Here is a 25,638-nt window from a genome sequence, read left to right on the forward strand (position 1 = left end):
ATATTCATCTTCAAAATCTCCGTAATACAAGTATTTGTTATTAACTAAAGTTACAAATTACTTGTACGTTGTTATTTAAACTATGTATCTGAAATCGTTAAAATTACGGAAATGACGGTCTAAAAAACAAATAATATTGCCTCAAATCCTGATATTTCTGATTCCGATGTATGTGTATAGTAATCAAATTTGGGCATCTCATGGCAGTCTTGTTGTAACTAACCAAAGGTCCATTTTGTTGATCCTAATGTATTGCTAATAGTTATCAAAACGTAGATTAATATAATATTAATAATGGCTCTAGTGAGTGATGTGTTCTCTGAACCAGTTAGCTTAAATATGAAGCTATTGTTTTCGTTCTTGACAACATCACCAGCGCCCATTTCATGCACAAGTAAGCTTTTCAGTTATTCCCTCAGCTTTAAATTAGTTTTTTTATTGCCTTTGTTGTAATTGTTCGTCCTTATTTGTCTTTTACATTCTTGTTGTTTATCATTAATCAAATTTTCATAAATTATATAGTTTTCTATTTTCCTTTGTTATATCGTCTTAAGAATCTTTGACAGTATGTTCAGAAGTCAATAAAAGTTGGCTAAAATACGCTCGACATCCTGATTTATATCGACACTTTTGTATGCTACCAAAATGGTCCTCACCTATTCTAAGAAAACCACAATTAATCAATTGTATAACAAAATCCAATGAACATAATTATCGTGTACAAGAGGAAAATTCAAATAACTTTATAAGCAACCATTTAAATATTAATGTAAGAATTTCAAGTGTTTATTTCTAGGTTATCGTTTTTCATATGTCAACCATATGAAAATGTGAATTCTCTACGCAAATTAATAAACAGCATCTATATGTGCTGAAGCCACATGTAGGTGTTATAACTGATAGAAAAATAAAACACTGACTGATATTCGAAGCGTTACATTTCGTGAACGTTGATTAAATGTTTTTTTATTATCATTACATCTTAGTATATTGTCCTCGATATAAAATATCATTTCCTGTATTCTCTTCCTTGTAATATTTACATACCTGTTTACTGAACATAAATGTGATGAGTTATAATTGAGGAATTGTTTTATTCATTAATTTGAAATATTCCCATAGTGTAAATTTAGAACAACATATATAAGCGAACAATATCGTTTTCGATTAGATCCTCATCAGGCTTTACTCTAATATACAGTAATATTTATATGCATATACGAAATTGTTAAACCGATCAAGGTAGTTTATGAATCAATGATAACAGTGGAATAGATTGCATAAATAAGTGAAAAGTATATATTGGTAGTGTGACGACAGGTGTACTAGTAGCGATGGACTCACTTCTAGGTTCTATCCATGAGGATTTTTTTCTTGCGAAACCAGAGAACGGACCTCTCGTGGATTTTATTGATAAACCGGACTTCTACTATCGTTACGTTGATGATACTTTCACTATTGTCGATCAGAACATTGGGAAAGAAGAACTATTAAAACTATTTAACAACAAACCTTCAGCAATTAAATTTACATGTGAAGAGGAGCTAGATCATAATCTACATTTCCTTGACGTTTTGTTAAACAGAAAAGAAAACGGTTCTATCAGTAGGAGTGTGTATAGAAAAAGTTCTTTATCAACTTAATACACACATTTCTTAAGCTTTGTACCCCTTCATTATAAGAGAAACTTAGTCAAATACCTGGCAAATAGAGCCATTACGATATGTTCAGTCTATACAATTAACAATGAATTAGAGCCCATACACAATATGTAATTTAAATGGGTTATCCACAGGGTTTCTTGAAGGAACATTTGCGTGTAACAAACAAGAAAATAGTGACATCAACGGCTAGTAAGAAACCTCTCTTCCTGAATCTACAATCCAATAGAGATATAGCTGGTGATGTACTACGTGATAGACTGAGTAGAGCAGTAAATATAACATTTAATGCTGCCAACCTCTTGCTATCGTATTCGACCCGATCGATGGTGATTCCACAATTGAAGGATAAGTTACTTGGTTATGCCACTTCTGTGTGTATCTACGAATTCAGCTGCTCCTGTGGAGAAAGCTATATTGGGCGCACTACCAGGCAACTGAACCAACGAGTTAGTGAACACCTCCCTTCGTGGTTAGGAAAAGGTTACGTCAAAACAAGACGCAGCTCGGTACTATCACACTTGATCGATAGCGGTCATATAGTGGACAGATACAAGTCGTTCAAAGTTATTTATCGTATTCCCACTAGTTTTCCTTATGGTGTTCGATCTCATCTCTTACACATAGCAGAAACTATAAGAATCCGAGCCAACAAGCCAAGTCTTTGTGTTCAGAAGAAATCTGTAACACCCTTATCTCTCCCCTGGTCTTAAGTAATAAATGAATTTATTTATTCTTTTTCCAACTTTCTCTTCGTTTATTATTTTTCTCCACCCCCTCCTACCACTTTATTTTCTCTCAACTATATGTTTCATGGTCCAATTATCTGAACATTTCTTATTACGTCATTTTATAATTATTATCTCAGTTTCTATAGTTTTCTAATCATTGACCTATTTCCAATTATGTAACATTGCTTTGAACCTTTATTATTCTTATCAAAACTCATGCACCTGTTGTCACACCATCAATTTGTGCTTTTCATGTTTCACTTATTATGTAATTGTTTTCATTGTTATCATTGACTTATAAACTACCTTGATCGGTTTAATAATTTCGTATATGCATATAAATATTACTGTATATTAGAGTAAAGCCTGATGAGGATCTAATCGAAAACGATATTGTTCGCTCATATATGTTGTTATTCATTAATATCCATTTCTTTTCTAATCATCGCAACTCGGTCACAATCCACAGCAACTCTTATCGATCAACACAAAATGTAATTGATCGAACTTAAGTAGGTAAATTGAATTCGAATGTGTAAAAGTGTTAAAATTTAGTTGCATCCACCAGTTTATAGCCAATGACTGAGGTCAATTGAAAATCCAGATCATGTATGGAAATTTATTAGCATTGACTTTGATATTTGGTCATTTTCCATTTTCATGATAATTTCATTTCTGCGTGTTGATATGGTGTAGCAACTTGAACTGATGCACATGTATGCCAAGTTCTACATTGTATATGAATAATTGGACGAATGTAACAGATGATAAAACTCAAATCTAAAAATACACGTTTCAAAGAAACTGTTTTACTACAAAACTTAATGATTTGACACTTATCAGTCTTCTTTTTTGCTTTCTTTTTCTTGTGTATAGATAACACATGAAAATTCTGCTAGTTTGATTAGTTGTGTCATTTAAAATTTATTGTCATTTAATTGTATTAGCAATTGTTTAATTATTAAATTACTCGACTCAATTGCTGAGTCAACGTTTCGAATTCATATTTTTACCTAAATTTGATTTGTATAACCTGTTGATGTCGCTAAAATTGTTTCTCAATGTTGAGTCCAAGTGATTGTTTTTAGTGATTAGTTGAATTTGTTAGGTTTGAAGCTATTACGAGTTCACTTGGTATGCGAACGGAACAAAGACTTGTGACCGTATACCAATAAGCTAGCTGTTTGATGCATCCCAGCCCCGCTAACTAGAGGAAGAAGTCCAAGCTTGTAACGGGAAAGTATATTTCGTAAGCCAGAAGCACGAGTGAATAATAACAGACACAAATCAAACATTTGTATACAGCATAAAACTGTCCTTGGGAAGCGTACCAAAAATAGCATACTAAAAATACAAAACAGACCAATAGCGTTAGAGATTCTTTAAAGTGGAAAATACGACATGAATGTGAAAAGTGCGCTTTTGGCGCGAAAACAAGGAAATTTAAATTTCCAAAATAAAATTATAAAATTACCAAATGAGTTCTGGGGTCTGTAACATCCCCAACAGAATTCTCGTTTAATCATATTTTATATATATGGGAAGAGTCTCTTCTCCCTCTCGAAACGCTCTCATACAGCCATGTATTTGTAACCTTTGCCAGGAAACTTGCACTCGCTGTCTTTACGCTACTGAGAGTTTTATACGAGAACGACAGGTCAAATATCCGACTTTTAAACGAAGTTGATGGATACAGAGGATTTACACATAGGGCAATTGGACAAATTATGTTACTGTAATCACAAATGTAATTAGTAAATTTGATGAACCAGAGTTTACGTTTCTGACGGATAAGTTTATTTTAATTTTTTTCTTCATTAGCCAACGATTGTTGATTATTTTATTTTTATAATGCATATATTTTACACTTAAAGGTTTTGCGTATTATCTTTACTTCACATTCATTAGTGGTTAAATGTATTCAAGAAACGTGTGTGTCTAAGACGTAATTTCCGTTTGGGCAAACATCGAATACGTAAATTTAATGGACATAGTGGAGGTATGCATTTTTTTTGTTTTTGTACAATTATACTTCTCACTATTTAATTACTACATATTGTGATTTTCAGTCCAAGCACTTGTTTACTAAAAATGTAGAAAATTTTCTCCATGAAAAAAATCGTTGATTGGTAATTTAACTTCTCAAAATACTTATGATTTGTACATTTCCTATTTATGTGGTTATGTGATGTGTAAGGAAGGCCTTCGGTGAACTCAAGGAACCTCTAACGCCATCGCGTTATCCACTGTGCGTACGCACAGTATGCACATATGCCAATAAGAGACTGATCAATTTCAGTTAAAAACATCAATGGGAAGATTCAAGTAAAACAATATCAAGTGAATTAAACTTCAACCCATTGCACAAGCAAGTGGCTATCAGGACTCAGTAGCTAAGTGGACAACGCGATGGCGTTTGAAGCGAACGGTACTGAGTTCGAGTCCCAGAGTGAACATCAACTCTGAGATGCAGGTACGTCCAGCTGACGAGCCCCAAACAGGACGAAACGCGCGTCCTGGATTCCACTGCTAGCCACTATCCATCTTTGCTTATAGTAACTGAATTAGTTAGTAAGAAAATATTATAATCAAAATATTCTTCTTGTCTATGTTATGTTCGTTCATTTGAATACTACTACTGATTCGCCTTACTCGGGACGGAACGAAGAATCAAGGATTCAGAGACTCGATAGGCATGCTAGGTTGAAGCTATCATGAGTTCACTTAGTCGGCTAACGAGAACAAGACTCGGTGACCAAAGACCAGTAAGCTAGCTATTGATGCGTCCCAGCCCCGCTAACCAGAGGGAGAATTCCAAGCTTGGAGTGGGAAGTATATTCTGCAAAACAGCCAAAAACGAGCGATAACAACAAACACAATTCAAAACGTGTATATACAGTGCATAACCGTCCTTGAGTAGAGTTACCAAATAGCATACTAAAAGACACAATGGACCAATAGCATATAAGATATTTCCCAGTGGGAAATACGACATGAAGGTGACAAGAGCTCCTTTAGCACGAAAACAAAGAAATTCAAGTTTTCTAAATAAATTACAAAATTAGGTCGTTCCCCAAGTGAGTTCTGGGTATCTAACGTCCCCAACAGTCTGTTATCATCGTTAGTTTATGCGTAGCATATGTTTCTAAATCCTTCAGTTATACACTTGAGAATGTGTATAATTAGTTCTACATTCAACTTTTGTCCTATCGTTGTCTATAATATGATATTGATTTAATCTGATTTATTTTCCTAAATTTCTCTTTAGCTGTTTATTGTATTGATTGCGATGCTTATCGTATTGTTAGTGGATCAGCTGACGCAACAATACGCGTATGGAATATTCGTACAAATGCAAAATGGTCTGTTCAAACACTTCGTGGACATTCAGATGCTGTTCGTTGTGTACAGCTACTATCTTTACCTCATTACCAACCAAATAGTAATAACAATATCGATGGTTATTGTTCCTCTCCTCCTGTACATTGTATTCACGAGTCAATTGCATCAATACCATGTTCTTTATGTAAATTAGATACAACTGTTACATATCCTAATTGTTGGGAACCACCCGAAGTACTATTAATATCTGGTAGTGCAGATACTACTTTAAAATTATGGCGTCTTTCTGCAACATCTAATTGGTCACGTATTGCATGCACATGTACATTGCAAGGTCATACTGACACTGTAAGATGTGTACAGGTACGTGAATATAATTTATTCAACATTTTAAGAAATTATATCATATTCTTTATTGACGAATAAACATGTCAACTATTATTCATTAGACTTATTGAAAAGTTTATATATTGTTATGAACACTGTATTTTTGTATGTTGGTGTGATCATCACAATTTATAATATTTCGCTTTTTGGAATCAACAGTACTCGTAACCTCAAAAATGGAGTGACATATTCACTAGAAAATACGCTTAACGTTTCACTAATGTGACTAAACATACAAGTTCGCATTGTTAGCTCTTTTTATTAGTTGTTTATTCGTACAACGTGTCTGACCTTATAGATATAAAGAAAAACATAACGTGTAGAGTGTTGGGATAGACATAAACCTATGTCTCAGTGAATAATCCATTTTTATTTGTTAACTGACATTTGTATTGATTCAGTATTCCATTAAAATCCATTGTTCAGTTTATTTAAGTCATATTTTATGAAGTTCTTATAAAATATCTCATATGCCCCTTGTATATGAACATATTGAATAGCTGGTCAACGCTTTTACAATTTAATGAATCTTGAAATTAACCATTTATACGTTCATATTAGTACAAAAAGGAATCTAATACACAAAGTAGAGCGTCTGTGTTGCCAATCAAACGACTTTTACTAGTTGAAGAGAAATTAGTAAATCTCTTTCGTCTTAGCTTACATCCTCTATGGAATCTTGAATTAAAATAAGAATATCACTGATACTACCAGCAAATCGCTATCTGTGTTTTTAAAGGGGTTATTTATTATTTATTTTATTCATTTTAACACATAAATATTGGTATAAAGAGGAACCGAATAAATATGCGCCACACAAATCACTTGATTTGTGTGTGGGCTGTGATACTGACCGGGTGCCCAAACCGAAGCAGGTGGTTTTCTTAGGGGGCCACACACGGAGCCTTCGACCTAAAGGTCTGATCCACAAGGCAGTGGAGCATCGTAAGGAGATGTAGTCCCATGGTAGCCGGTGACCAACAATTGGTTCATACGCCATTTGTTCCCTTGGGGTACTGGAGCCCATGTGCACCATTGGTTTGGAATCAGTGTTTTCCAACTCCCCTAAATGGACTCTCTGTGTCCACCAACCCGGTTAAGGCGCCGGTCATTCGCTTTTCGTTCTCTGAATTTCGTTAACAACACCCCCGTCACGAGAAGGCAGTTCGTTGTATATAAAATGTGAATTTCGTTCTAAACGTTTTACTAAATCATTGTTAGTATACCTTGCATTAATTTGGTGGAATACTACAAAACGTTTTCTGTACATTCGATTTCCATCTCCCAAAAATTTATATTTCCGTAGTCAGCAAAATATCGCAATTACAATCTTTCGTTCATTAACGAAACTGTTTTCACAACGGAATTCAACAACTCTTTTCTATTACAAATCATTTGACAAAATCACCCAATCATAAGTACTATTTACTTCTTTCTCAGAAATTATTATTTTAAGAAAGCCTGAAGTTTATTTACGTACCGATCCTTGACATTCAATGTTATTAATACATGAACTATTCATTATCTGATCACGATGATTTATTCATCTGCTTACGTTCATATAACGAGTATTACAAGACCAAACTATGTGTTAAAATAACTTATGAAACATTTAGATGAAAATTAGTTTACTAATTGTGCATTAAACATTTAATTACCTTTCTAGTTCATGAATCCCTATTATCAACTATTAAAAACAGTTATCACTTTTCCCCAGTTTTCTCTTAATTATATACATTTTCCTCTTGTCACTATAATTAACGACTTTAGTTCAATCTCTACTTGATCGAATAAAGTTTATTACAATATACATTCACAGACAAGAGTATATCAGAGTAGTCAGACAGAATCATATATTCAAAATAAAAGTTGAATGTAAAAATGAAAATTCTCATACCCAATCAAAGCACTTTATGCTACTTGTATTTGAACTAACCAGATTTCAAATATACACGGTTTACAACCAATTAACAAATTATTACAAGCGACAAAGTGTTTTTCTCTAAATTTTTTAATCATACTCTACAATTTCTCAACAATGGGTGATGGGAAATTACAATCACTATGCAATAGTTGGCAACCTTTCTATTACTGCTTTAGGGCTGACAAGTGGTGGAGAATAAAATCAATGAGTTTCTACCCTTTTTTCATATTTCGAAAAATTACTAGTGTGATTGGTTCGATCTCGCTTTTTTAATGTGTAGCTGACTAATGATACTTAACTAATAATCACCGTTCTTTATTACAATGTAATTGGTTGATTTCCATTGAGAATGACTGGTTGTCATTCGGTGGTTTGTAGTTTCATAAAAAGCTGTTTCAGTCATTTCGACTATTTGGCAAGATAAATTTTTTAAGTGAACGAAGACAATTATTGGTATTCAAATTCTATCCACTAAAAGACAAAATATTAGTTATCTAACACTCAATCAATGAACATGGTAGTTGTCAATAATTAATAAGGTTTAAAGCAAATCAACGCTGAACGCTTATCCAAACATGTTCAACAGTTAATTCTGTGTGAAGTAACGCTGAAAGTCAGTTAATCTGAGATGTCAACAAAATTTGACATGTAAAATATGTAAATTCATTTTTTTGTATTAGTTGTTTGAATCTTCAAATGGATGTTTAGGACTGCAATTAAACAGTCTCTTATTGGTATATGTGCATCCTGTGCGGATTGCCTTAGTTCATGAGCATTATAATCAAAGATGAATGATGGCTAGCAGTGTAAACCAAGACACGCATTTCGTTCGATTTAGGACTCATCAATTGGATGTACCTGCATCCCAGATTTGGTGTGTCACTTCGGGACTCAAACCCACTACCGTTCGCTTCAAACGCCATCTCATCATCCACTTAGCTACTAAGTTCAGATAGCCATTAGCTTGTGCAATGGGGTGAAGTTTAAATACTTCTTGTATTTTCCGGTTGACGAGTCCCAAATAGGATGAAATGCGCGTCCCGAAAAATGTTCTTCTCGGCAACGTCGTTTTGTTAGGCTGTTCAATTGTATTGACATGTAATCTAACCATTCATAGTCTATAATAAACTAGAAGGCTGTTGCGTCATTGGACAAACGTATTATGGATTATCAAACATCCTTTTTAAATCCGTGAGAAATGTAGAGATGTTGCATATTTTTGTAGTCTAATTAAGATTATCAAAAGGTACTACATCATTTAGTAAAATAATTGAAACTAATCAGCGTTCCTAAGTATCTAATATATTAGGTATATTAAATCATTATGCTAAGTAATCAAAAGTTTCACGAATTCGACTGAATTTGTATAATAATCTAAGTGGTAGTAAAAAAATATTAACCTATGGAGGAAGTGTAAAAGTTAATTGGTAAGTGGACATATCGATGAATCAATAACGAATGAGGCTCATGGTAAAATATATACGATACACAGATCAGTGTAGAAATCACTGTAGTAACAAAAGAAAAATTGAACACGTAATTACTGTCTGTATGTGAAGTTTGCCTCAGTGTTAATTGAATGTAAATTGGTAACTGTTGTCTTGAGATTTTTTTGACAAAAATAAGCCAGAAAGTATTAAATCAAATTGTTGAAAAGGTCCCAAATAGGGCCATGTTGCGTTCTCATTGAATTCTCGTTGATACTTACTATGAAAAGTATTATTAACTTTGGTATCCACATACAAAACCTATGACTATATATCATAATCGTAACACTCCATATACAAAAAGTCACTATCGGCTGTTCTTGCAGAACAGGTAAGATAACAAAATTTACTACATCTCGAACATCTCACCCATTCGCCAGAATCATTTTCGGCCCTTGGTGGTTGAAACAAATGACATCTAGCACAAATATCAACATTGTTATATTGGATTTAAGTCTTCATACGCACAACGAGACAGGAGTATGTAGGCATACAGAGTTTTGACGAGTTCATAAGAGGAAAGAAGATACTGTTTACTTCTATTATTTATCACCAGTTCTTAGTATAAATTTGGCATAATTAATATGAATCATTCGCTAAAACCCTATTGCAACAGTTTCACAATTTTTTTTTCAAATCGCAAAACATTTGCCTGTTTATTAGTTCTTATTACTACTTGTAAATAACAATAAAGTATAAAATTTAAAATACATAATAGTTATCTTTCTTTTTTTCTACACTATAGAATATGTTTTCTGAAAATAATCAACAATTCATTCCAACAGTGAAATTCAACTTTTGAACTATTGTTTTAGAGTGTGCAAATTTTAACGTGCCCCCGAATGCCTTGGTACGGCCGAGAGTGGGGAGAGTCCGCTCTCCCTCTCGAAATGCTCTCGCATGGCCACGCGTACATAGCCTTTGTCAGGGAAGTCCTACTCACTGCCTTCTCGTGGCGTGGGTATTGTTTAAGAAATTCAGAGGACGAAAAGCCAATGCCCGGCGCTCTAACCGGATTCCAAACCAATGGTGCACATGGGCTCCAGTACCCCAAGGGAACAAATGGCGTATGAACCAATTGTTGGTCACCGGCTACCATGGGACTACATCTCCTTACGATGCTCCACTGCCTTGTGGATCAGACCTTTAGGTCGAAGGCTCCGTGTGTGGCCCCTTAAGAAAACCACCTGCTTCGGTTTGGGCACCCGGTCAGTACCACAGCCCTCATACATATCAAATTAGATTTATGTGGCGCATATGTATTTGGTGCCTCCTTGTAGTAATATCTATGTGTTAAAATAAATAAATAAATTTTAAAATTCATTCATATTGTTAAAATATAGTTTATATATATATCCTATATTCTAATGATTAGTTTAGATTTCATTTATGCAAAGTGGTAATCACTATATTGCACAGACGTTACCTCATACATAATTAATCACCATTATTGTAAGTGACTAAATTGCAACTTGACCGACATAATCCGATTAGCAATGACAACATAACTGTGATCTAAACATAATCGTTAATTATTATGATTCAGTTTTATGAAAGACAAATAGTAGTAACCTAAATAGCTTATTAATAATATTTGGGACTGACAATGATATATACAGTTTCAAATTCTACACAAAGTTTCAACACTCATAGTATTTTAACAGGGAAGCTCAAATGATGAAATATTTTTTTATTGAATACTATAGATATAGTAGACTTCAGTGTAAATGAAAGCGTTTTGTTTTCATTTATCTTCTGAATTAATTCATAATCACCCTTGAATAAAGTAATAATCACAAATATAATTTCACACATTATAATCATTAAAGTTTTAGATTACAATTTACAGTGAGCTGATACGTTGTATAAAATGGTTATAATATTCCCTTAAGAATAACTGATTTCAAACTGCATTATTTTTGTTAAAAGAAGTGAACATTGTGAAGTTTTGATATGAACGGGCTTTAAGTGTGTGTGCGTGTGTGTGATCAACATTATCTTCATGTATTCTGAAGTTCTAAAATCTAATCGCGAAGTATACTTCCTGAGTCTATATTTTATAATCTTTTCAGAGATAATATTGTGCACCATTTCAATATCACACGTTAGCTAAACGTGTGTTAATTGGGATCCAATATACGTTGAAATAACTATGCAAAACATCATAAATTTTCAATCAATGAACTTGAGAACTTTTTTTGCATTTAAAATTGAATGAAGTAGTTATTAAATGTTTGCTGAATCTTAATATTCCAGCATAAATAAGCTGCATCATCAAGTTTGACCAGCTATTCAAATCTCAGATATACATATGGTAATCACGTCTGTATTCCACAGACTTATAGACTGCATCGCTAAAATCAGAGTTCTTTTTTTGTAGATTAGGTGTTACCGTTTCATTTAGAACTCGTTTGTCAATCGATTTACAGCACTAATGAATTATTCATCACTTATATTGTAATGAACGAGAACGCAGCTGGGGACAACCAATTATATTTTAGTGAAAATTCCCATTTTGCCATATGGTAAATAAAGAAGGAACGAATTGAGCGAAGAAATTTCTTTTCAATTAGTTTTTCATCATGGCTCTACACTAATATATTTTATATTGGGCGTACAATTCGTCAAGTCCGTCATCGCATTACTGAACATCATCCGTCGTGGTTAAATAAAGGACAGGTAAAAGTGATTAAAAGTTCTATTCTCTCTCACTTGGTTGACACAGGGTATCAAGTCGAATTGAATAAACTTTTAAGGGTATCTACAATATCCCATCAAATTTGCCACATGGTTTACGAGTGCGCCTCTTGAACATTGCGGAAGCCATCGCAATCCATGTTCATAAACCTGACCTTTGCATTCAAAAGAGATTCGTACAACCACTTTCTCTGCCCTGGCCATCAGTTTAAGATTCCCTTCAAAAGAACTAATTTTCATACTTCTTCCACTTGGGTTTTTTTAACTTTTGTAATTTTATTTCTGTTGCTTTTGGAACTTAATAACTTCTCAACATTCATCTCTTGATTCTTACGTAACTACCATCCTCTTGACCATCCGTTAAAATTCTGTTCCTTCTTTGTTTCTTACATTACGCAACGTAGCAACTTCTTGATCAATTTGAATATTAAAAATCCTCTTTCTTCCAATTAATCAATGTTAATTTAAATGTCATTATGTAATTATTACGTAACATATCTACTCTATGAGTATTATATCATTATTGTAAATCATATATTAGTGTAGAGTCATGATGAAAAACTAATTGAAAAGAAATTATATTTTAACATAAAATACAGAGTTCTTTCGCCAAATGTGTAAACCATACGTTCAATACTTCATTTGCAAATCCTCCATCACTTGTCTCAAACTTCATGATCCTTTCATTGCCATAACAATTACTCTCTGTTTCCATTCTCTTTGTTTCGTTCTTTTCAACCTTCCGCTACCAAGCATCCCACTTTCCATCGATGTTATATACTACTTATGTCGACATAAGTAGCACACTATAATATTTGTTTATTTTCTCATGCCACCGCGTGACTAGGTCAGTAGTTAGATTATTACAGGAGTTTATATGTATTCATAATCTTTGTTGTCACATAAACTGACTCCTGCAGTTCGCAGTTCATTGGTCTAACAGTAGTGATAGATGGAATGAAAGTTAAATATCCTGGCAGTACCGATTAAAATTCATCTATTATTCGTTTAAATATTTTAAAAGTTTGATTTAATTTTGTTTTATTATTTAGGCTGATCATGAAAAAGTTATCAGCGGTTCATATGATTGTACAATACGGCTATGGAGTATAATCAGTGGTCAAATGAAAAGAATTTTCCGGTGAGTGTGTTATATATATATCACTATTCTCGTTATATTATCACAACAGATATAACACTTAGATATTGTTATAATTTCCTGAATACTCTGTACTGTAAGTCCTCTAACACCGTTACTACATGGTTTAACTGTCGACTGTCCACATAGTCTCATCTACTCATTAAACTACCAAACAAAATACCTGAAAGACCATGTAATTACCTAGTAGTACTCTTTTCTTTTCAGACTCAAAATATCGCTTTACTTTATACGTAAAATACAAGATCAACCCGCTACATAAATAAAAAGTCTCGGTATGTACATAACTTGGATGTTTCCTGCAAAAACTTAGGTAATAGATTTATAGTTATTTAACAGTTATTTATAATTGATAAAAGATGTCCCAACAGTCAGAGTTTCGAAAGAGTTTACAGTTAGGACAATATAAAAAACGATGAAATGATTATTTAACAAGCGTATATATATATATGCCAACTGTCCTGAGAACAGCTCTCAAATTTGCAATTTTTTTCAGTTTGTGACATGGTTCCATGGTATTAAAGAAATTTGAACAGGACTAGCATGTCAGTTCTTCACGACTCTCTGGTTCGGAGGTCATATAAATATTGCAATGCAGTGGCTTAATACGTTATCATATATGGTTTTCTATTTGTTTTAATGCTCGGTTTTACTTCGTCTAATGTTATAACGGTTGGGTTTGCATGTCTACACGTATGGGACGTTAATTTACCTTAGACGAATATCTATACTAGATTCCCTTCAAGTGTCTATTCTAAAGGACGTCAACACAACTCAGACCAAGAACACGTAATTAGCCTGACCACAACGTAAATATATTTCCGCACTAAAACCCGACACAATCCAACAACAATGAACAATCAATAATAAGTGAGTCACAATAATAATAAGGATAGGGGAATATATAACTCATCTGACACCTGTCAGACTGTGGTGGCAGCAGAGAGACAAGAGGATCAAACAGTAAAGAATGGATGCAGGATGCAACTTGTATGAAAATGCAAGAACAAAATGTAGTGAAGGAGAACACAGGTGAGGACAACCGAATTATATTTAGCACATTACAGAGTTAATTGGTAAAATAGAAAACCGTACTATAATACCTAATTTGCAAAATGTTCAATAATTGTCTCGGACTTCATTGTTCCTGCATTTCTATACTAACTGCTTTCTTTTCCCGTTCTTCCTTTCTTGATCTTCCCAATCTTTTGCTGCCAGACATTACATTCCTGACTCGCGTTATATACTACTTATGTCGTTATAAGTAGCACGCACCACAAGACTATCTACATGTCTGACTAAGCAGACAAACAATCATTATCATTCTCGCCCACACATCATTATTATAAGTTGACATTCAGAGAATTTCAGAAATATTTAAAAATAAATGTATTCTTACTTTTGTTCTGTTCATAGAGGTCACTCAGCTGGTATAACGTGTTTAGTGTACAGCGGTAATTTTTTATATTCTGGCTCTTTAGATAATACAGTTCGGGTAAGTTTCCTGATTTATTGATAAAAATAATACTCACTTTTTGTGAGATAAATACGAATTTTTATGATATGTGTTTTTTGATAGCTCGATGAGTAAAAAAGTGTAATTCTGACATCTCGTGAAATAATGTAAGTCCCTTATTCGGAGTAAATACATAACACAAGTTTAAATAGTACAAAAGAAACAATGCAGAATATACTCTGTATAGTCAAAATCATAATAGATGTGAATACATAAACGTCAAGTTATTTCTGGTCAATGTGAATTTGTATAACCTGTCACAGTATTAATTTGAAGTGGTGGGGATGAAACTGTGTGTGTGTGTGTGTAGATTGTGGGTAAAAAAAATATAAGGTCGAATCTCGTTATTCGGATAAACAGTCCAAGTTGGATGAATATTCAGGCCTTCTTTTCTATTAAGGGCAAACTGATTTTACATTTTATGAAACGCTACTCGCCCCTCTTTATAGTTGGAAAAGCCTTCGTGAATTATTTTGATATCAATTTGGTGATTATTGAATATAACATGTACTGTTGTTGCTGATTACTCTTGTAGATTTTCAAATTCTACAGGATTATTAGATCTTTTAGTGAGTTTAACCAAACAACTACATTTGGTCTTATTTGTTTTCTGCATTGTTTCCTTTGTACTATTTAGAATTGTACTAATTTTATTACGGTTCTTTATTTACTCTGAGGAAGTGGCTTACATCAAGTCACGAAACGTTAGAAATACAGTTTATTACTTATTGGGTTATCAAAAAAATATTAACTTTCTACCTAATGCACAATTTATTGACAGCTATCAAATCCTAACTTGTGATTGATATCTACAAATTGTTTGCTTATACACATTCATATAATTTGTTATTTCAATAACTATATTAAACACAGAAATCCCCTTCTTTTAAAAAAAACATATTGTACACAAACTGAGTCAAGAATAACTTTGATGTTTATTTGTCATCTATAGTGTATTTACTCGGCCATGCAAAACAAACCAAATAGTTAAATTCTTTAGATTTTCTAATAGTTCATGTTTACGGATCGATTCACTTAGCAGGAATATTGTACTAATTTTATTAAATAATAATACTGTTATAATTCTCTCTTATTACAACCCAGCTATTTCTATTGCTTAGTATTCTTGGACACCAATTCACTGGACAAGTTCCCAAATCAGAACACGGTTGAACAGGAAAGAAATTATATTCCAAATAACAAGGGTAGATGGAAGTAAGAAGCACAATAAGAGAAATGTTAGTATATTCATAGTTTTTTACACGAGAGGATTACAGAGTGTTTTTCAAGTATCGACAGCGAGACTCTAATTTATAGACGAGCCAACCAGAAGCGTTTGAGCAACTTCAAGGTCATGAAGCTAAGTTCAACACCTGATGCTCACATACGACCGGTTTACAGCGGATTTTAGAGATAAAGTGATTATTGAGAGGCTACAAGAGATGAGATTACTAAGAAGTTCCTATACCAGTGACTGCGGTTATCAAATGACTGAAGTAAAGTGTGCAGACTACAGTGATGAGATTGTATTTCGTTGTTCTTTATGTTGGAGGAAAAAGCCTGTTCGAAAGAAGACTTTCTTCGCTCGATCGTGACTGAAACTGAGGCAGATCATGATAATAGTTGCAAATTGGATAATAAAGACACCAGTAACACTGGCTGCGGCGTTTGCAGATGTTACTGAAACTTCAGCAGTTCAGTGGTATGAGTATTGTTGTGACATGTATGCAATTAAAATGACACGTCTACACCAATCATTCGGAGGAATAGGATGTATTGTGGAGATAGATGAAGCAGTAATGAGAAAGCGAAAATACGATAGGGGACGTAGTGTCAAGGAAGATTGGGTAAGTAGCACTTCCGTAAATATACTTGACAGGTATTTTGAATTTATGATCGATCAACGCAAAAGGGGCATTTTCAGAGGGTCAGAAACCAGCAAGCAAGCACAATAATACCAATTATACAGGAATACGTGCAGCCGGGCACTACAGTATATACGGATGATTGGAGAGCTTATAGATGCCTACATAGACTTGGGCGTATGCATAATGTCGTAGTGTACAAGCGCCATTTCGTCGACCCTACAACCGGCGTTCATACTAATAATATTGAAGTCATGTGGTCCAGACTGAAAGAATTTTTAAAACCCTAGCACGGCTCTAGAGGACGACTATTATGGAGCCATATGGACGAGTTCCTATATCGTATGCATTATGATTTCAGAACATCTGAACCTTTATCAAACCTTAACAAGCTTTTAAATCATGTAGAAGAAGAATGTCCACTGTAATTCATTAGTTTCTTATAATATATTTTTACTTTATACTAACTGTCTCCTGATTGGCTAATAATTCTCAAGGTCATTTAAGATTCGTTCAGGGTTCGTCCATAAATTAGAGTCTCGCCGTATCGACTAGCGCTGATTGGCTAACTCTTATTCAATCAGCATGCATCAACGCAATCGTGCATTGAGTATGCTTTAATCTAATATATGTCCCGCTAACAAATGTATAATAGACTTATTTACCAGGAATCCTTGTGTTTGCACGGAGAATTATTTTATTTTAGTAGTTTTTATCTACTCCGATTATAGTATATTTTCCATTTTTATAGAAAACATTTTGTTGTTGTCGATCGGTTAGATTATTTGAATAGTGTAATGAGAATGGTAAAGATTATCACAACTATGTGATATATAAGCGAAATATATTTCGAACAATCTGATTACACATATACTTGTTAATAATATTTATATATAAAAATACAAAAGTCAACTAAACAAATGGGGTGCTAAGAGAAAACAAAGATAATCAAGAGAGTAATATGAAAAACAATGTGAAACTCATCATGGTGGGTAGTAAACTAATATTACCAGGCTAGATTACGCTAATATGTCATATAGTTCTGATAATCTTGATCTTCTCATTACACTACATAAATTTATCAAAGGGTTAGATTATTGTTGATTTGTCTGACTTGTTTTGAATCAAAATAAACTAACCAATAGGTAATATTCGAACACTGTGTACAATGTACACAAATAAAACATTAGATTCATAAACATATATCTATGATTTTAAGTAATAATTCTTATTAAAACAACTCATATTTATTGTTGATTGTAATTATTGTAATTGGTACAGTTGTCAGTTGATTTTCTCTTAAAAAATGTATAATAAGGCTATTTTATTTATTTTTCTATTTGAACACATAAATATTGGTACAGAGGGACGCCAAATATATGTGCGCCATACAATTCACTTGATTTGTGTGTGGGCTGTGATACTTCCCGGATGCGCAGACCGAAACGGGTAGTTTTCTTAGGAGACCACACACGGAGCCTTCGATCTTAAGGTCTGATGCACAAGGTAGTGGGGCAATGTCATGAGATGCAGTCCCATGGTAGTCGGTGACCAGCGATTGGTTCATACGCCATTTGTTCCCTTGAGGTACTGGAGCCCATATACACCACTGGTATGGAATCAGGGTTTTCCAACTCCTCTACGTGAATCCTCCATATCCACCAACCCAGTTAAAGGGCCAGACATTCGCTTTTCATCCTCTCAATATCGTTAACAACGTCCCTGTCTTGAGAAGGCAGTGAGTAAAGCTTCCCTGGTAGTGGTTGTATGTACATGGTCATGTGAAAGCATTTCGAGAGGTAAAGCTGACTCTCCCCACCCTCGGCAGTATCGGCGCATTTGGGGGCTATGATAATGTTAACTAGTATTATTTGTTTATATCTTAAAATGACGCTATTTGAAGTGTATGTTTTTAATAATTAATCTTTTAACAATGTTGTTAATTTAGCTTATCGATTTGGCCTATGGTCAATTAGTTCGTTCTTAATTGTTTTCAATATTTTAAAAAAATACAGGTTCTTATCGTATACATAATTCATGATTAACTAACATGTGTCATGATACTGAACTTTCTCAACCTACTCTTATCTAGATAATCGCACACTTTCATTTAATGTAATAAAACGTTTTCTTACATTGAAGCGAGGCTTCTTGGTGAAGATTATTTTAATTTACAATTTATGTGAGGCCGTATCAATTGAAATGCAGCTAACTAAACGAGTATATGGTCAGTCAGCTACAACGTAGGACCAGGCACATATGTGCATCTGTCCAAGTTTTGCCATACCTCATTAGCACAACAAGATGAACTCATAGAAGTAGTGGTTGTAATACATAAAAGAAAGATTGCATATGAGGACATAGTGCAGGAAGAAGAATTAGTTGGTAGAAGGAAAGATGAGGCGATTTTAATCCCATAGTTTAAGGGAAGACAGAGAGTGTATACACCTACGCCATTGTGATCGATTCTTAGCCATGTCACCCAGAGTCTTCAATCACTGGTAATGATTGTCACGCGGACCCCAACCAAATAGTCTGCATCTACCAACATGGCTCGGACCAGAATTTAGTGACTTCAAGCACTGATGCCACATTTTGGCTTGGCAGCCCCTAACCTTCGTCCAACCATCCCCCCACTAGTCAGCATTGCGCGTCGTTGTAATCGGTGTTCAAGCAACCATCTCAGTCGATGAAGATTTACAACCTCATCATTCCCCAATATCCTGCATCTAGCCTCACTATTATACACCCGTTGATCTCAGCAGATGCGAGCAACATTTCTAAGGCATCTGTGGTCAAATATTAGTAGCTTACGAATATCTTCAACTCCTAATGGCCACGTTTCGCAGCCATAAAGTAGAACAGAACGAACTGCCACACAGTATACTCGTCCTTTTATTGATAGACGGACATTTCGCCTTCTCCATAATACGAGTATATGGAGTTATTTGGAATATAGAAAAATGATGAATCCTGTGGTGTACTGTACTCTAAAACGCTATTGAAAGGCTAATTCAGCGTGTTCTTTTTAAATATATGCGATAGTGTCATAAATATAAAGCTTAAGAATTTAGATCCATTGAATCACAGTTTATTTCAAATATCTTACGAAATAATTGAAATCATGATTTCAACTGTTACAATCTCAACTGAGAATTTCATTATATTTACAACAATAAAAATCCTAAATAGTTTAGAAAAACTGGCTAACTGTTATACACAAAGAAAACTATTTAAAATAAACAGTATCATAAAAATAACAGCTTGTGATAGTTGAGACTTCAGATCAAATTAATTAAATGTAATATGTCCAGATTATACACATTCTGAACTTCATAATTCATAAACATATCCTAACCCTTAAGGAAGTCAGCTTAATATTCCAGAAGAGAGTGTAGATATATATGGTTTTACCAAATAAACCAGTCAGTATAATCATTTATAACCAGTAAATGGTTTCTTTAGTTTCAAGTTTTTAAATTCTAGAAATATTTCGTTACTTCAAAATTGCAATTTTTCAAATTATTTCCACTTGAACATTTCTTTCATTATATGATTGTTTTTCAGATATGGAATATCTCAACTGGTGTATGTTATCATACACTTATTCGACCAATTTATAGAAATAATTTGACAGAAACAGCTGTATTTTCTTCCTCAGTTTCATGCTTACACTTGGATTATTCACAGAATAGACTTGTTGTAGCTTATCATGATGGTACAGTATTAGCAAAACATTTATCAGCATTTAATCCATTGATAAATGGTCATAACCATGACATCAGCCTTACAAATACTGCTAATAATAATAACAGTAGTATAACGTGGGCATTTTATCCGAGTACGATATATTTAGATGAATACTTATATAAAACTGATTATAAATCGGGCAGTTTAATACGATGTTTAACTGGTGATGCATGGCATATAATATGTGGTTCCGATGATAAATCCATTAAAGTGAGTTTATTGTGAAACAATAATCCTACGTATGTCTAATATCAACCTGTTAACTCATTTACAGTTGGCTGTACATCACTAAGTTAAAATCATATATATTAGTGAGTGTTTTCTTTTAGACCATATTTTTACATTTTTTTCTTGGCATATTTAAATTAAAGTGTTTGGCTGTTTCTTCAAATGATTCTCATTATTGCAGTTGAATATAAGCTCAATTGTCCAAATGCTTATTTTGATATCGATCTTGGAAAAAAAGGTCCAACTACGACCTGTGTTTTTCTTTGATCATTTATAATTTTATTTTAACTTAATAGATCATAACTTGGTAGAATAATAGTTTGTGGGATATTATTGTATTGGTTATTTCAAATTAATAGTGATTGGTGTGCTCTAATTATCGCAATACATTTAAAGTTTTAAATGCAAAACCTTAAATTCTAACTTATTGATCTCAAAGTATCATGTTCGCCGTGATATTTGGCAGTTTTTTGTCCCATTTCTTGTTTAACTATAGATGCTTATTACTGATAAGTCTCAGTGTAGGACAAAATTGTTCAGTGGACTTCTCAGCTCTCGTCATTTTCTACATCTAATACTTAATTATTGACGATGATTTGATAAATTATTTGTGAAAAGAATATTCATGTTGGATATGCTAGATCCATAGAACTAACTTGTTAAATGTCTTATTTTTGTAATTATATTTTGAGAATCTGAATTTCTGGTTTTCACGCCAAAAGCGCCCATTTTCACCTTTATATCGTATTTCCCATTTGTCAGGACCTTAAATGTCATTGGTTCCTTGTCTCTTTTAATATGCTGTTTTGTAACGTTTCCCAAAGACATTTTAATGATGTATATATACTCTTGAATTGTGCTTGTTGTTGTTGTTCATGCTTCTGGTTGCTTGTGGAATCCATTTTTTTCTCTTCTGAACCTGGACTTCTCTCTCTAGTTAGCGGGGCTGAGACGTATTGGAATAATTGGCTCATTTGGTCATCGTGTCGTTGAGTTTTCGTTCCGTTTGTAGACTTAAGTGAACTCGTAATCTCTTCAAACATAGCAATTCAGGATTTCTTTTTCCTAATGGATAAAAATAAAATTGATATTAATCTTGTTGAAATAACATTTAGTTCATTTTCAATATGTTATGCAATCAACTGGCAATGGTTACTGGTTACAGAAACATATTCCGTACAGTGTGAATAATGTGAATTATTGGTCTTGAAATGCGTTTGCATTGCTGAATTGTGTTGCAGTATAAAAGTGGAGCAAATAATAAAAATCTTTTGTCAATGTGTTGTTGCAATCTGGTAATGATTACAAAATTATATCCTTATCAACTTCAACTTTATATCACATCTACAGGTTATTCATATATCTGATACATACTCATAAAATGAATTATGATTGATCAAATAGTGATTTAATGAATATATAATAACTTTTTAACTTTCGTGCTCCATTTTAAAACTGAAAACAGACCACAATACCCTGAAAATTCATATTTATATATGACCTGACCTTTGCATTCAAAAGAGATTCGTACAATCACTTTCCCTGCCCTGGCCATCAGTTTAAGATTTCCTTCAAAAGAACTATTTTTCATACTTCCTTTTTTTTTTTAACTTTTGTAATTTTATTTCTGTTGCTTTTGGAACTTAATAACTTCTCAACATTCATCTCTTGATTCTTACGTAACTACCATCCTCTTGACCATCCGTTAAAATTCTGTTCCTTCTTTGTTTCTTACATTACGCAACGTAGCAACTTCTTGATCAATTTGAATATTAAAAATCCTCTTTCTTCCAATTAATCAATGTTAATTTAAATGTCATTATGTAATTATTACGTAACATATCTACTCTATGAGTATTATATCATTATTGTAAATCATATATTAGTGTAGAGTCATGATGAAAAACTAATTGAAAAGAAATTTCTTCGCTCAATTCGTTTCTTCTTTATTTACCAAATCGCAAAATGGGAATTTTCACTATATTTATTAATTTGGTTTATATTTCTACTTAACGCTTATCAACATTTTTTATTCTAATCCGAATGTTTTGTACCTGTCCTTTTATTGAAATACAAACTACAAATTTTGTATTCTTCTATAAGTCTCTTTCATTTTGTCAAACATCTCTAGTTGTGGAATATCATAGCTGGTTTTTTACAAACTAATACAAGCACAGATTACTTACCAAGACTTATACATTGTAAGAAAAGGGAGAATACTGTAAATACATTTAACTGTCATAAGCTTATGACCCAAAAATGTCAATGTCCTTAATTATCCAGCACGCTAATTATCAATTGCTTTTAATCATGGTTAGATAATTTTCACACTTAAATGTGGATATTGGGTAAAATAATAGAATTTTCACTGTGTTAAGTTACTAATAATATCATCAAACCCGACTTCATACAACAAATTACCGTAAATTTTTCGTCTGCATGATAACTTGTATTTCTGTTATGCTTCTGCTAATTAACTTTCTACTTATTCTGTTGTTACACCGTTTGTTCTTGCATTCGTTGTAAAGTTGAATATTGATAATTCAATTAATCGAATTCATGTGTACCCCTTTTACGAACCTATTACATCACCTCTTTCTAGGCCACTTCCCACCTAGATTTATACATTTTCTAGATTGTTCTTCTAATTATGTACATACATCTAAATTCATAAATTACCTTTGTCGTTTCAAGTCGTCGTAGATATTCGCTTCAGTTTCTCAATATCATTCTGTCTTTCAACAAACGTTTTGTTATAGTATATGCTATTTATACGGATAGATAAAAGTATTATGTATCAGGAATTGAAAATAGGATTCTTACCGAAGTGAAAAGTGGAGAAAGAAAAAAGTAGTCAGATTAAAAATATGAATGGAAGGACATTGAAGTTTATAAGATACAATTCAAGGCAAATGTCTAAATTATGTCTTCACAATGTATGTTTTTCATATTTTATAAATGCAGTGTGTGATTTTGCTTGATACAATAAATTGGTTCATCCTACCCAAATCTTTGTTCATTACATTGGTAATTCAATGAAAACTTTTTAGAGTTGTCTAGAATTTACAAAATATAGTGAGTTCATAATAATTTTGTTCAAACATTTTCCCTGATTTTACTTATACTTTTGTTGTTTTGTTCTTTTTTCTTTACCATAAATTAGGTTTGGCAAGTAGGTGATAATAAATTTGTCCATAGTTTACAAGAACATGAAGATGGTGTAACATGTGCTGTGATATCAGGTTCTGTAATTATTTCTGGTTCTTATGATAAAACTGTCATACTTTATGACTTTGATGTAATTTAAGTAGTTTATACTGTTGTTATTATTATTATTGACAGTTTTACGTTTTATCATATCATCTGGTCATTGGACACTTTTTTGACCTATTTGATCATTTCTTATTTTAATGGGTCTTTCTCGAACAATCTTTTCTTCTTTTATCTCACATTTATTCTTTGTTTCAATGGTCACTATAAACTGGATATCGTAGTTGGTAGTAGTATTTCATTGATTTTATTTTACCTTGTCACTGTATTTTCTCCCTATATATTATGAATTTGAGCGATTCCCATCCCTTCAAACTATGTTGTTTTGATTTTTTAAGTATTTTTTTTCGAAAATGTTACTGGAGTTCGAACTTTAAAAAGAATATATTCTATTCTTGATAGTCTGTCACAAAATAAACAAGCTATCATTTTATTATGTAGGACATACTCCGAATTTCCTTTTGTTTTGAGCATTTTTATAATATTTATTAATTTCACTTCATTGTTGACTTTATTACTTATTGTAAGTCTTTGTTTAATAAAATTTCTTCATGTCGTGTTTTGAATACCTTAGTTTAATTATTCTGATATGTTTGTCTAATTCTCTCAGTTTATTGTTCCGTTATAATTGAAGTGATATTTTAAATAGTCCGATATAGTCGTGTAATTGTAGATAAGACTGGGTTTACTAAAGAATTATGAACACGTCAGTTATTCGCATCAATTCAACTATCTGTTCAATGTTATTAGCATTATAATTATTAGACTAGGATCACCATATAATAATACAGGTGTCGATTTCTGAAGTTTCCGCCTATCTTTTACACCCTATAAAAAACCTGTTTCCAAATCGGATATTTGTAAGTGATACACATTTAGTTTGTGTTTTTCAAAGGACTATAATGATTTACCTATATTCTAAGAAGGCAACACTCGAAACTATACGAAAGATTTAACCTTCAGTGTTTCGAACATAGATCAAAGCTACTATCTCCGATATAATATCTACAAGAGACCTGGATTTATGCTTACAAGAAATGTAGGTTCAAATAGTGGATTGCAATTGCATGGAATTTTTATGTACTTACCAATAATATAATTCATTTGTTTGGATTAAGTGTTAATCGATAAGTTTTTTAACTTCAGTTATAGGGCCCACTTACGTACATATATCATGCCTTGGAAAAATTTCAATCCTCAAGTAAGTAAATAATAATCCTCATTGTGGGCAATTTGTGCGCGCTACTGTTATAAGCAACTTCTATCGGCCGTTTGAATACTCTGAGTTTCTCCAAATACTTAAGTATATGTGATAATTAGGATTATTTGAATTAATTTGGAATCCCGACCATCCAACAGTGCAGTAGACTTTGGTTTAAATGATTAACAGATTTCACTGCTGTTTCCACAGCTGTTTGTATATCTTTCCAAGCAACATTCGAGTCAGCCTCGTTTTCAGAACTACCTACGTATGACGTCAGTTGTTTCTGTATTACATTGACTAACATAGCATCTAAAATACTAGCCTCAATAATTATCGAGCGTCTAACTAAAACTCGTGAACTGCAAACACGAGAAAATCAGACTGGCTTCAGACCTGGTCGTGGCTGCATAGACCACA

At 33.0% G+C, this 25,638-nt stretch overlaps 1 protein-coding gene across 2 annotated transcripts in view; it reads left to right on the forward strand.

Annotated features, from left to right (window-relative positions):
• MS3_00006847 (uncharacterized protein) overlaps positions 1–24,908 on the forward strand; it is a 40,172-nt gene extending 15,264 nt beyond the window's left edge. Inside the window, exons 6-12 of one of the 2 annotated variants that reach the window (XM_051215085.1) lie at positions 555–769; positions 4,301–4,391; positions 5,661–6,097; positions 13,282–13,370; positions 14,805–14,883; positions 20,337–20,729; positions 23,911–24,908. In XM_051215085.1, coding sequence (XP_051068266.1) covers positions 555–769; positions 4,301–4,391; positions 5,661–6,097; positions 13,282–13,370; positions 14,805–14,883; positions 20,337–20,729; positions 23,911–24,054 — 1,448 coding nt within the window. In that variant the 3' untranslated portion in view covers positions 24,055–24,908. Of the gene's footprint in view, positions 1–554; positions 770–4,300; positions 4,392–5,660; positions 6,098–10,724; positions 16,752–16,783; positions 20,730–22,097 lie in introns of those variants that run through there. The other variant, XM_051215086.1, reaches the window with a different exon arrangement.
• Positions 24,909–25,638: the final 730 nt, after the last annotated feature.

This window comes from Schistosoma haematobium, chromosome 2, assembly GCF_000699445.3.
Source record: "Schistosoma haematobium chromosome 2, whole genome shotgun sequence".
NCBI lineage: Eukaryota > Metazoa > Platyhelminthes > Trematoda > Strigeidida > Schistosomatidae > Schistosoma > Schistosoma haematobium.